The sequence below is a fragment of the Pholis gunnellus genome (genome assembly GCF_910591455.1).
Source record: "Pholis gunnellus genome assembly, chromosome: 3".
Taxonomy (NCBI): Eukaryota; Metazoa; Chordata; class Actinopteri; order Perciformes; family Pholidae; genus Pholis; species Pholis gunnellus.
The window spans coordinates 6323130-6336425 of NC_136529.1; the positions used below are offsets into that span (position 1 = coordinate 6323130).

Below are 13296 nucleotides of genomic sequence, written 5' to 3' on the forward strand. Positions count from 1 at the left end.
AAGAAAGTTCAACGTCAAATAAAAACTGGTGGAAGATTAAAAAAATGTGTTGCTGGTCACTTCCCGTGTTTCTGGCTCCATAGATGGGTCTGCTGTGTCCCTCTGATGTCACTTGGACTTTAGTTTCCACGACTCTCCACAGCTGATCCCAAAGATGCAGCGATGCAGAGTCGCGGTGAGGGGGACCAGAGGACAGAGGGAAGTGGAGAGGGGGAACGGGAGGGGGGGGGGGGGGGGGGGGTGAATGGTAGTCTGGTGGGAAGACCAGATACACTGTAATGCTGGAAAAAAAAACAAAAAGCATCCACACTGTCCTCCAGCCAGAGCCCTGCATCCTGACCGCCCCCGCCCCCCCCCTCCTGTTCTCCGCTCTGGAGGGTCAGACCTCCACTGACTGGATCTGGTTCATCTGTGCCCGCATCATCTGGACGCTGTTGAGGATCTTCTTCTGATGGCCTGCTAACGTCACACCGACCCCGAGGATGTCCCTGTGAGGAGAGACAGATGTCAGGGCTGTGTTACCACAGACTATAAACACTCCTGCCGAATATATCTACGGTATAATAGCCGTGCATTCTGTCCATCATCAACATCATATCGCAACAGACGGCATGACGAGCAGGCTAGCAGAGAGAGCAGCTGAAAAGAGGAGACGACAGCAACGTAACGGACAGGAAACAGCTGCGTGTTCATCCGTCTTTGAGGCCAGCAAGCTTTTATAATCATAGAAAAATGTTTGGATTACCAGTTTAGTGTATTTTTCTGACTACTGACTCATGCAGTAACCCCCCCCACACACACATCCAATTGTTATACCACCAGAACAAAAGCAAAGAATTACAAATTCACATCTCATTAACTCGAGTGTGTTGTAGACGCAACATCAAAGCGGCAAAAATAAACAAGTTCCCGTCTGTATCAAGGCAGCGGCATCAGCTTTCTTATCCATTATTCTCTGAATGCTGAATCTCAGCAGTAATCACGCTTATTGGATTACACGTTACAATCTGTTTGGTTCTAAGAATTGAAGCTCAACATCTCCGCGGGTTAATCTCTTTTATCCAGAGACAGGAAATGATTTTTATCGGTTTCTCTACAGGTGGCACTCTTAACAAGGTTATATCTCGTGTGTAAGGAGGATTGTTCTCCGAGCATTTTGGCTTTCCTCTCGATCCTTAAACCGAGGTCAGAGAGAGGCCTGCTGAACACATGGCAGAGAATAAAGGGCGAAGTTATGGCTTTGAGCTATTGTGCCCGCTGTTCAGCCTCGTAACTGCAGCGTTACGATCCGCTAATTACATGCAGAGCAGCTAGCGTCTTTTATAACGGGGCCAGAGGCAGAGTCTGCTGCTTGTTCAGGTTTTAGGGACATAAACGAGACTCTGCGATGGGTTTCCTTGCAGTTATCAGAGCCAGAACGGGAGGAGTCATTAGCACTTACTCCATGGTCATCTGGGACACCACATCAAATGTGGAGTAGTCGGCGCCGGCGAAATTGTCTTTGTACTGGCCCATCTTGATGGCATCCAGCCACTCGTCCACAGTGCTGAAGCTGGAGAAGTCTGGGATGCTGCGGTCCAGGAGAGGGAGGTGGACACTGAGGGGGACACAAGCAGGGGCCATTAAGAATAATGATAATACAAAATGGCAGGTTTCAAGTCGTAGACAGCCCGGACCACCTGCATGTAATTCAATCGTGAATTATTCCATTATGTTTTTCAAAAGCACAGAACTCGGAGAATCCCACTGGCCTCATCCATGAACCAATATTTTCCAAACTGATTCCTCACAAAGTGTATTTTCCAAATGAAGTGATAGGCTTTAAGGAAGCCAATATATCCACTCAGTGTCTGTGGAAAATCTGGCTCTCGGTCCTGCGCGCCACCACAAATGAAAGTACAGACGGGGGATAATGGAGATCAGTAAACCCCTCGCTCTCAAAAGGAAACTAACACCCGGAGCAGAAACGCTTCAGAATGTTTTGTTTCGAGCGACGCACAACTGCTTCAAATCCAGGTTTCGCCTGAAGCATTCGTGGAAAGGATTTGATCTATCGAACCCGAAAGGCTTTCATTTACATAACCGCTCGGCGCCACGAGAAACGAGAGACACTGCGATCGAGGGCAACCGTGCCACGGATGGCACTTTTGGCAGGAGCAATGGATTTCCTGTTAGGAAGAGGAAAGGCTTCACATTGAGCATCAGATGCATTATATTGTTCAAGATGTTATCCACATCAATGTGAAATGATGCTAAAAAACCAGAGGCCTGCAGAGACGAGATAAAACACACATGGCGATCTCGCACGCTGAGTGAAGGGCAGAGCAGGGGGGGTAATGAAGAACACACTTTTTTTTTAACACTAGCCTGCACCATGTGTTACGACTACGAGTGAGACCGACGCACAAAAAGCGAACACAAGTAAATCACACGACAAACAAATTTGATCAACAGCCTGACTGCCGCTCACCCTGAAGATAACGGGGTCATGGCCTTCAGCGCGTTGGGATTGCGGATCATCTTGTCGAGGTTGTTCACAATCTGGCTGAACTTGGGCCGGTTGTTGCGGTCCTTCTGCCAGCAGTCCAGCATGAGCTGGTGCAGCGCGCTGGGACAGTCCATGGGTGGGGGCAGCCGGTAGTCCTGCTCTATGGCGTTGATGACCTGCAGGGGGAGACAAAGATCTCTAACGGTTGCTATGAGGCTCTACAAAGAGGGGATCGATTGATGGAGAGGAGAGAGATGGTACGATCCAGTGTAGAGAAGTACTCATTCTTTACTTCAGTAAAAAGATAAAGACAAATACAGTCCTCCACTCTAAAACCTTCTGAGGTAAAAAGTACAAAAGCATTTGCAACAATTTGTTAATTGTAATGAATTGATGTAGAAGTAGCTGGTTTAGATGGAGCTCATTAGAACTACCTTTATATACTGTTAGCTTGCTCCAAAGGTTCACAATGATGATTTATGTGTAAGAAAAAAAAAGTTTTTAATCCTGAAACTCATATCTAAGCTTTGTTTTATTTTAAATTTGTGAAATGTTGAACAATTTAAACTTCTCACATGGTTCCATTTTCACAAAGTAAGAGGGTGGAACTGCTAACAACTCACAGACATCTGAAATGTGTCAAGAGGCCCCGCGTAGATACTTTACAAAGAGTCACAAACCAAAAATAACTGAGAACCATCGGTTTCATCTTTAACAGTTAAGTGTTTTTATAATCGTAGCCTGAAAGACAATTCACTGTAGCTGTCAGAAAGAAAGAGTAGTCTGAAATGTCGTCAAGTAGAGTATAAAGTAACATGAAATGTAAATACTGAAGTAAAGTACAGGTACCTCAAACTACGTGTGTGTATATATATACACAGTATGAATAACTGTGCTGAGTTTCTTTCCATTCCTCAAACGGTCCAATTGATAAACATCCTCTCTTCTTGTATAGAAGTCACGGGGACATAATAAACATGCTGTGATAGAGTGAACGGTCTTCTGATGAACCTAGAACTAGAGCATCTGTTCCTCTCACCGTGTGGTAAAAACTACTACTTTAGTCATTACTGTGTGTTACCGCCTAACAGTCACTACTGTTAAATTAACGTCATTACTTAAACACATATAAATGTATAACGACATCTATTTGTGGACAAATCACCGCGTTAGTTCTCCCTGTGTGGAGTTGTTAAACACCAGTTAGGTCATTAGGAACATAAACCTTATTCCACCAACTTCACATTCCTGCCAGATGTGACCTCATGTCTGGCCTTCACAAAGTGTGTAATGCTCTCTCTCTCTCTCTCTCTCTGTGCAAAGCCACATTCAAAATGTGTCTGGCTTGGACCCGGTGATGTTGTTGGTCGAGGGGCACACGGAGGAGGTGCACGGTTAACGGAGTGAAACAACCCGGAGGACACTTGTGAGGAGGACGCACAATCCCCTGCTCATTACCGGGGCCATTAAAGGAGCTCCATTCAGACTCGGATTAATCTCATTCATGAGACCTCCAAACGGGGACCCCGATGGAGCAGAAACACTATCTGGAGCTGCTAATAAGATAACCGTTGAGGTCCTCGGTCCCTCTCAGCACATTAGTGTTCTCACTTTCAATTTGAAACTATTTTCATTATCTCTCTCCCCGATAATTTGCTCTCTCCTGCGCTACCCAGAGGGAGATAGGAAATGGAGGCTCCAGTCAAGAGCAGAAATTGTCCGCTGAGCACTGCTGCCGTGCATTTCAAATGATCTGATTATGTCTCTGTGGCGAGTGTGGGGGAATTTTCATATAAAACCCATGAGTGAAAGCTGCTGTTTAGCTGCGGGAAAGCAGATACAATGACAACCCGTTTCTCTGAGGAGTCTGAGGCTGTAGTGGAACTCAGCCAGCAGATGATGTATGTGTGTAGTGAGGCCTTGTTTCACAAAAATGTTTTAACAGGGGGGGGGGGGGGGATTTGACTGAAGAATCAACAGCAATTTTAAAAACTAAAGGACTAAAGTCAGGGTAAATACATACGTCTTGATTGGTCATGTCCCAGTAAGGCCTCTCTCCGTACGACATGACTTCCCACATGACGATCCCGTAGCTCCACACGTCACTGGCGGAGGTGAACTTCCTGTACTGGATAGCTTCGGGTGCAGTCCATCGGATAGGAATCTTCCCTCCCTGCGAACACAAAAGAGCGCAACCTCAAGAGCGGGAAGCGAGACCGAAACCCGACCGGCACAGTGTCCCGGCTCCGGAGAGAGAAACACTGTTGACGGCAACAATGACGACGGTAATCCAAACTGGGAGGTGGATGTAACGAAAACCCCCTGAGAGTAAAGTGGTGGACATGAAATACTGGAGGAGGAGGAAGGGATGAACAGCTGAAGGGATGATGTTTGTATTGACAGGGAGGGCACTGTGGTGTACGTCAGATGAATGGCATTCTCAATCGGGGCAGTTAGTCATTCACAACATAATTCAACATGTATGAGAAAGGCTGTTTGGACTCTGTTGTAGTCAGGCGAGACTCGGATGTTTCTTACCAGAGCGCTAGTGTAGGTGGGGTCCGATGTATCATCCTCCAGGAAGCGCGAGAGACCAAAGTCGGACACCTTGCACACCAGGTTGCTGTTGACCAGGATGTTGCGGGCAGCGAGGTCGCGGTGCACATAGTTCATGTCGGCCAGGTATTTCATGCCCGAGGCGATGCCGCGCAGCATACCGACGAGCTGGATCACCGTGAACTGCCCGTCGTTTTGCTGCAAAACAGACACATATGTGCATACAATTTAATATTCTAGTTTATGTCAAAGACACACAAACGGTGGACTCTTATAGCATCACAGACGGGCGTTGTCTCCACAAAAGAAATATGGCGTCTGAATTTGAACAATGACACAAACACTTCACAAAGTGGCTTTAAGGCAAAATATCGAAAATACTTTTTGTTTGACTCAATCAAATGTAATGACTTTCTTTCTCTATGCACCCCCTCTTAACAAAAGGTGCCATTAGTAACACAAAGTGATTCCCTTTTTGTCAAATTGTAATTCTTTCTTTTCGACATGTCATGTGTAACCCAACCGTGTGTGTGGCTGATGTAGAAAGGTTACTTTGCAGTATTAGTTTCTGTGACGAGGCCCTGCAGGACACTAACGGCCAGGTTTGGGTTGGGCTCAACGGGCCTCGGCAGGACTAAGCTGGGTCTGGCTGTCTACAGCTGTTCCCCCTCCACAGCCTGGTGAGGGCTATACCCCATGCATGGGGAGCGTCTGGAGCTGTGGTGCAGCTGTGCCTCCAACTGTGCACACCTGCAGTCTCCCCACCACCCACCACGACGCCCGGAGAACACAGGATTCCAGAGAACGGGGCTCTGGAGCTCGGGGGACGGGGTGTACTGTGGACAGACGGAAAGGCCACGAGAGGGAAGTGGAAGGGCAGGCGAGCAGCGCCCAGAGCAACAGCCACGTGAACGGTGTGCACGACCGCTCCACCGGCCTATTTCCTTTTCAAACGCTCTGCTGCTCATTAATGGGAGCGGATGCTTCTCCTCACGTCAAGCTGCTGTTCCTCGTGTCACGCAGCAATTAAGCAGAATGCATTATTCATGAAACCGTCCTCTCTAATACACATTGCAACCTGGAGGAATCTGTGTGCTTGCATTTATTTTAATTGGAAAGATTCTTCCAAAGTCTTTCTTTGAGGTCAAGTTGAGTGGAAGAATAAACCTAGGAGCTGTGTAGAGCTGTGTGAATAAAAGGTCTAGCGTGATTTATTTGTATGTCGATGATGTTTTATTTCAAAGACGGACTGGAAATAATGTGCAGGTGCTTCCTAAGAAATAGGACTCCAATCGGCCATGTGGTGGCGCTGTAATTAACGAGCAAAACCACCTGTGAGTTTTATTCAAAACCACTAGGGGCGCAACAAATGCAAAAAGTTAGTGTGGCACGACACACATCAGACTATAAATCATAAATTGTTTGTCCAATCAGTACAAAACTAACAGGATATGTTTCATGACAATATTGACCCACGTGTGTAAAACTATTTAGAAATCTCTCAATAGGGGGCGCCACTAGTTCCAAACACGTACTTGGGTCTGGCACGAATTTAACCAAACATCTCCAAACTTGCTGGATATTATTAATGAAGCTGTTGAAACATTTCCCCAAATGCCAAGAAATGGGACTTAAGAGTGTGCATTTACTGAAAGGCTGCTTACATTGTGATGATGAAGCAAGTGTGTGACTGGTCTCACTCCTTCTTTAGACAGAATTAAACCAGCTTAAGGAGCTTTGTGAAGCCGCTCCCTTCTGCCTTTTTGGATTTTGGGAATAGAACAAGGGCTTGAACTCGCAGCTCTATTTCTCTTTCGCTGCTTGTAGTTTGGTTCCAGAGAGCAGTTCAGCTCCCATCGATCTATTCTCTTTGTACCCAGCAGGTTTTTCTGCAGGAGGCAGCGGGGGGAGACGATCCTCCGGCAGGCAGCTCGGCACAGACTCCAGTGACCATTTTAAACACCCGCCCACCAATCACCTCAGAGAAGACACAAACCCCTGTTCAGAGGCTTCGACGCTGTCAGCAATTGTTGTCATAAACTGTCACCGTGAGGTGCCGCAGAGGTTCCCCCGTTGTTTTGAATACAATGTGCAGTCAAATATGCTTAGCAAACATCTACATATACACAAACACCCTTCACCGCGAGATCAAATTCCGAAAAAGAGCTGATGCTTTGTGTCTCTGAGGTCGGAGGCAGAATGCAAATAAAGGCAGAGTCTGAGCAGTGTGCTGACGGGAGCCTGCACGTCTTCTTCTTGAGGGGTTTTGATGTAGGCTTGCAGCAGAGGGCTTAAACTGACTATCACGGTGGGTATTAAACTGGGGGAACTCGTCGAATGAGGTAGAGACTGTAATTGAAGAACTGAACAGCGTCATTAAATCGCCTGAAAACAGTCATTCACATGAAATGTAATGGTTCTTATTCACTGTGTGAATTATTTACTGTCTGCTACATGTGTGGCCAAAAACGAGAACTTTCTATTGTACAGTGCGATTGTGCTATAATGCATAACTTCAGGAAAGCCAATGGCTTCAGTTCATTTATAATGTGGCAGTCTCACTATTTCTGCCAGAGATACTACATCCCCAATTTCCATAAATCAGAGGCCCTTTGCTGCTCCTTCCAAAAATGTGAAGAGAGTTATTAGTGAGCATGAAAGCACACCAAAAAGTCATATAAGAAAAAAAATAAAGTTTGCATTTCTCTAACATCCCAAGATAGATGGTGAAAGGCCGTGTGACATCTCATCTTAGAGGCAGATTCATTTTTAAACATCTGACATCTCAATTTAAATTATTTAAATTATTTATGCGGGTCATAAATGGGGGAGCATGGTCGCTTCACTGTAATATCTCTCTCTGGTTGCATTATGAAAATTAAAAATCCCATGAACTTCTGATCTCTGCATATTTCTTGTGAGGGGGGAAAACGAGTGTGTGTTTCTGACATGCATCCACATCCAGTGCTGCACAATCAGCAGTGGACGAAATGTGCAGTGAAATAAACGAGGGAAACATCAAAGAGAATCCTAAGTCCTGGACTCTAACGAGCAAACGAGGAGGAAAATATGAAATGTATAGAGAACATGAAATATATCAATACAGGGGGATCACAGACATCTGAGTGTTAATAGAGAAGCATTACTGCATAGACCGAGAATACCTCTGAGGAACTCATGATTGACAAGACTCTGTGAATAATGTTTGCTTGAAGTGGGATTACTGTGCATGAGTGTATAAACCAAGTCTAATTACTGGACCAATATGTGTGTGTGTGTGTGCAACGAGGATATGAATCCATGTTTGTCAGCTGTCCTAATAACTAAAGTTAAGTGCTGCTCTGGCGGAACAATCCATCTTTTTTATGTCAAAATTGCACTTTGAAGGAGTCTTCAGATCTTGTTAGTAGACCACTGCAAATTAAAACTGCAGGATTGGTTCAAATAAATTGTAAGATGTTTTCTACAAAAGGTCCGTGTTCTAGGTGAGACTTAGAATACAATGCAAATAATCAAAACATGCGGTTGCTCACTCTGAGGAAGGAGTCCAGAGACCCGTTCTCCATGAACTCGGTGGTGATCATGACAGGACTGCTCTTGGTGACCACGCCCTCCAGGTGGATGATGTTAGGATGGTCGAACTGGCCCATGATGCTGGCCTCGCTGAGGAAGTCCCGCCTTTGTTTTTCAGTGTAGCCAGACTTCAGGGTTTTTATGGCCACAAACATCTCCCTTTTACCCGGGAGCTTTAGGTTACCGCTGCACACCTCTCCGAATTCTCCTGTGAAGAGCAATGGTGCCATTAAATTCAAAGCACAATGAGTGAGCAACACAAGCAGTTTTTGTTCCTCCATTTGTATTTAGAAATCAACTAAGACCCGAGCTACTTTACAGTGTTACATTCCGTCCACGTCTCAGTGAGATTTTTTCCATTACCTGCACCAATGACCTGTTCAATCTTCACACAGGATATATCAATCTCCTTGGCAAACTCCCTCACAGCCTCGTTGGGGTCCTCATATGTGAACGGATCAATATAAATCTTCATTCCTGGAGTCACTTGGAAAAAAGGAAAGAGCCTCTGTAATATTTGATTTTTGTCGTCACGCTTATACACTCCTACGGGCTCGACAGTCCAACGCATTCAGCCACATTAACAATCAATTCACCTTGCATTCACACATTACTGTACAATTATGTGACTTTCAGACGGTGAAGGTTGAAAGATGGTGTGGTTACAGTTGTGTGTAGCCAGCAATTCAGCCAGCAAGGACATGGTACCTGCAGTCTTCTTAGCTGTGGTAAGGCACGTTAATATATAGAGATATATCATCTGCTGTGAGTCATAGTGCCATTAACACTCGGGAGAGAATCCTGGACCCTATATCAGCATCGCTCAGCTCCACTCCCAAGAAATAAATTGGCTCTCCTAAGCCCTGACGCCAGGTAAATTGGCTTAAGGTGGCCTTTAAGTGTTCGGGGACTTAAGTGTCCTGAGTTTTAAATCCGATTATTCGGCTCTCACCTCCACATCAGGCCTGAGGCTATTTCAATGGATACTACATGCCTGGGCTGCTGCAGAGCCAGAGGAGCATGCGCGCCGTCTCAAAACCTGGCACACGAACGCTGAAGCAACGTGCCGCAGAGATGAACAGATGGAGAGGATCTGACCAGGCAAACCCCCCCCCCCATTACTAAAACCCTAAAATCTCTTCCCAAGCCGAAGCACTGTTCAACAGACCACCCTCCTATGATGCCAAAGACCACCAAACACAAGGGCAGAAGCCTGAACTGAGACTGGCGTGAGGACGGGATGCTAATAGCTGTGAAATACCAGAATGTCTCACTGGCACACGTCTCACCGGATCACAGACTGGACTTCTTTGCACAGCGTGATCGGATTATATTGGGAAAGCTCTCACCTTTTTTAGAAGGGAATTAACATACAAAGGATGAAGCGGGGTAGTAATTACGCAATGAAATAAACAAATTAAGATGGGGTCATAAACTTGAGGTGGGATCTGCGTTTTTTTCCAATCATGCAGGAGAAAGATGGATTAGCTTTAATATCTGAGGCGGAGCCACGGTGAAATGACTCCTCTGCTCTTCGTTTCCGCATTATCGTCAGTTCAGCTCTCTCGCTACTGTACTCTTAAGAAGACAGAACATCATTGAGGGCTTCCATTCATCCACCGAGTCTTTTGACATTTTTTAACAATGGCAAATGACTCATGTGGCATTAGCATGCTAATGGCGTTAACGGGAGTGACGACTGACCTATTTCGACCACAATGGATTTAGTTGACTATGAAACGTGATGATGCACAGAGCACACACTTGAACATTGGTTTTTGATGTGGTTAAATCCAGGCTCCGAGTGAGCAGAGTCAGACAACAGGCAGGATTACTAGTAAGTAGGAGGGGGGGGTGATGGGCAAATGAAGCGGCGCTGTGCTGGGCCGTAGCCAAGGACACCAGCCTGCAAGGTGGTAGCCATGGAGACAGGTGTGTGTGAGGCAGCGGAGACGACTGTGTGAGACGGTCGTTATGGAGACAGGTGTGCGTGATGCTGAGGGGAGTGGTGGTTTACTCACTGTGGCCGCTGGTGTAGTGCTGCAGTTTGTCTGTGTACTCTGAATCAGTCCGGTCAAAGCCACGCCTCCTGGGGGGAAAGACAAAGAACTCTAGCTCCGGTTCAAAAAGAGAGAGCAGGGAGGGGCAGCAGCACAGATCAAACAGCCCCCGGGTCTACCTACACTAAAGATACACCGACACGGATCAAATGAAGAGCCGGGAAAAGCATTTTTCTGTTTTCCTTGTTTGGAAAAGGAAGCCAGCCACACAACACAAACCTGCCCTTTCCTTTCCAGTGCACAACAGCTGGTTAGCGGCATGAATTGTTTCTAAATGGATGTTACATCTCACAAATTCATACTATGGGTAGGTAAACATGGTGAGCAAGTCATTATTACCAATTTTCATCTGGATGGGATTTTGTGTGATGCATTGTGGTACAGTTTGGTAACATTACTGCCAAAATAATATAGTAGTTCTACACAGTTTGTCAGCCAAGCTTGAACTGGCGAGCAGCCTGACGAGGACATATTAAAATATCTTTTTAACTTGTGTGATCTGGCCATCGCAGTGCATTAGAAGCTTTTTATTTCCTTAACTGTCCCGACTGGCTCTCAAAACTCTCAATCACACACACTCTTTCATTTTGCCCTGGCGACGTTCCCAAACGATCCCACAATGCAGCGCACAACGTCTATGTCATTAAGCCGTCACTGTCCACGAAACAAATGTACTGGAGGGAATCTACGTGTTCTGCTAGTAGTCGGAAATTCATCTCGTACAATCTCTTGTGTGAATCAGAAAGCTGTAAAGGAGCCGCGCTGCTGTTAATAGCAGTGGCCCCGGTGGGAAGTGAAACTCTGACCTTGGCAGAGCTACAAACATTTGATACCCGCTGAGCAGGAGCACCTACAGAACTTTAATGTGAGCAATGTTGACTTTTTCTTCTGTTGAAAGACTGGAATTTATTAAGAATGAATATCTTTTGAAACCAGATGGTTTCCTCTCTACAACTCACATTTACAGTTTTAATAAGAATCTGCTTTGTTGGCCAAGAATGTGAACACATACGAGGAATTCAGACTTTCTTCTTTGCTCTCAGTGGACTTGCACGCAGCTCCAAGAGCCATGTTCGGAAGATGGATGGCAATAGACTTACAGCTCCAAACAAGAATACAAAAGTGCAAGCCAACAGACCTGAATAAAAGCACAGCAGCTAAAGAAGGAGAGGAGTCCTCTTTACCAGCTAGTGCAGCTGCTTTATTGGCTCAAAGGCTCGTTTTTTAAAAAGACTGGGACAAGGACTGACTCACCGGTTACAGACGATGATGAGGACGACCACAGCGATGAGGAAGACCAGGCCGGCAGCTGCCGAGCCAATGATGAGCGGTAGCTTCTCCTGAATACTGGTGTTGTATTCCTCTATAGAAAGAAAAAACAAACGCGTACATTAACAAAGTGCCATGCGCACACACACACACACACACACACACACACACACACACACGCTGAAACATATGGGGAAGCATCTGAGCCACTACATATGGAGGGAGCAATGGGTGACAGACAGACATACGGCTGGGTGAACCACTGATCATCTTGGCATCTTGACTGGCAGCATGGACCCTTTCCCAAAGCCCACTGAATGTGCTCAGACGCCGCGGATATGGACAAATCATCTGGCAGAAAGCGTGTGAAGTGAGCGGAGAGAGCATGTTTGGGCGAGACCCAGACTGAGCGGGCAGCCAAGAGCAGGAATCCAGCTACTGAACGGGCCCACGGAGGCAGAGCCAGGCTCTCCTCTTGAGCTCGGCACATGACACACGACTGCACAATTTCTGCCAGATACGGGTCGGTGAGATGCCCCGTGGTTCTATGTGCTTGTGGATGGTGGATGGTGTAAATAAAGCATGGTGTGAACATTAAGTGTTTAAAAATACTCAATAATGTTGTTTTCCTTTTAAAGACTTATTATATACAATTACAACTGTGTTTCACGATGTTAAAGTACTATTTGTTTATACACCAGAATCCACTTGAGGGGCCCACAGAAAGAGTTTTAGTGTTTGACAAATACATAAATATAGTTTTTTACTAACATTCTAACTACTCTTAGCAGCATTCATGAAATATTGATACAGTGCTTTTGAATGCCAATTCGAGGGTTTTAAACTAAAGTGTCTTTAACCAAAGCACGAAACTCTGCTGAGGACTGTTGGTTTATCACACGCCTGTCCATCTGCACCGTTTATAACCCTGAAATACTGCAGGCCTGAAGTACCACCAGCAAACTACTTCAAAAGAAACGATGAGTCACGAGTAACTGTGAAAACTGGGTAAAAAACATACAAATCCAATTTGCAGAATTCTTTCCATCGTCTTTTATTTAACGTTTATATTTGCAGAACACATTTAAACGAGAGCCTGAATATTGGTATTATTCTGATATTGGTAGCCTACGTATAACACTGAATCTAATATGAAATACGAGCGTGCATTCTGTTTGGTTACTGATGAGAGGAAATAAAAATGAATAATTTGATTCAATTTAATTAGTTTGGTCTCATTTATAAAGTATTTAACATTTGTATATGTTTTCAATAACATTTGCATAAAACATAGTTGTGGTTCAACAAAATTGCTGGATTACCTATTGAAGATAATAAAAGGGGATGCAG

The 13296-nt window shown here is 45.4% G+C and overlaps 1 protein-coding gene across 2 annotated transcripts in view; it reads right to left on the reverse strand.

Moving 5' to 3' along the window:
- Positions 1–354: 354 nt before the first annotated feature.
- ephb2b (eph receptor B2b) overlaps positions 355–13296 on the reverse strand; it is a gene marked incomplete at its 5' end in the record, with an annotated part of 111164 nt that continues 98222 nt past the window's right edge. The window contains 9 exons of one of the 2 annotated variants that reach the window (XM_079156953.1): positions 355–488; positions 1442–1597; positions 2471–2664; positions 4512–4661; positions 5027–5242; positions 8578–8825; positions 8981–9103; positions 10639–10706; positions 11932–12040. In XM_079156953.1, the coding sequence (XP_079013079.1) occupies positions 380–488; positions 1442–1597; positions 2471–2664; positions 4512–4661; positions 5027–5242; positions 8578–8825; positions 8981–9103; positions 10639–10706; positions 11932–12040 (1373 nt within the window). In that variant the 3' untranslated portion in view covers positions 355–379. The remainder of the gene's footprint in view (positions 489–1441; positions 1598–2470; positions 2665–4511; positions 4662–5026; positions 5243–8577; positions 8826–8980; positions 9104–10638; positions 10707–11931; positions 12041–13296) is intronic. The other variant, XM_079156952.1, reaches the window with a different exon arrangement.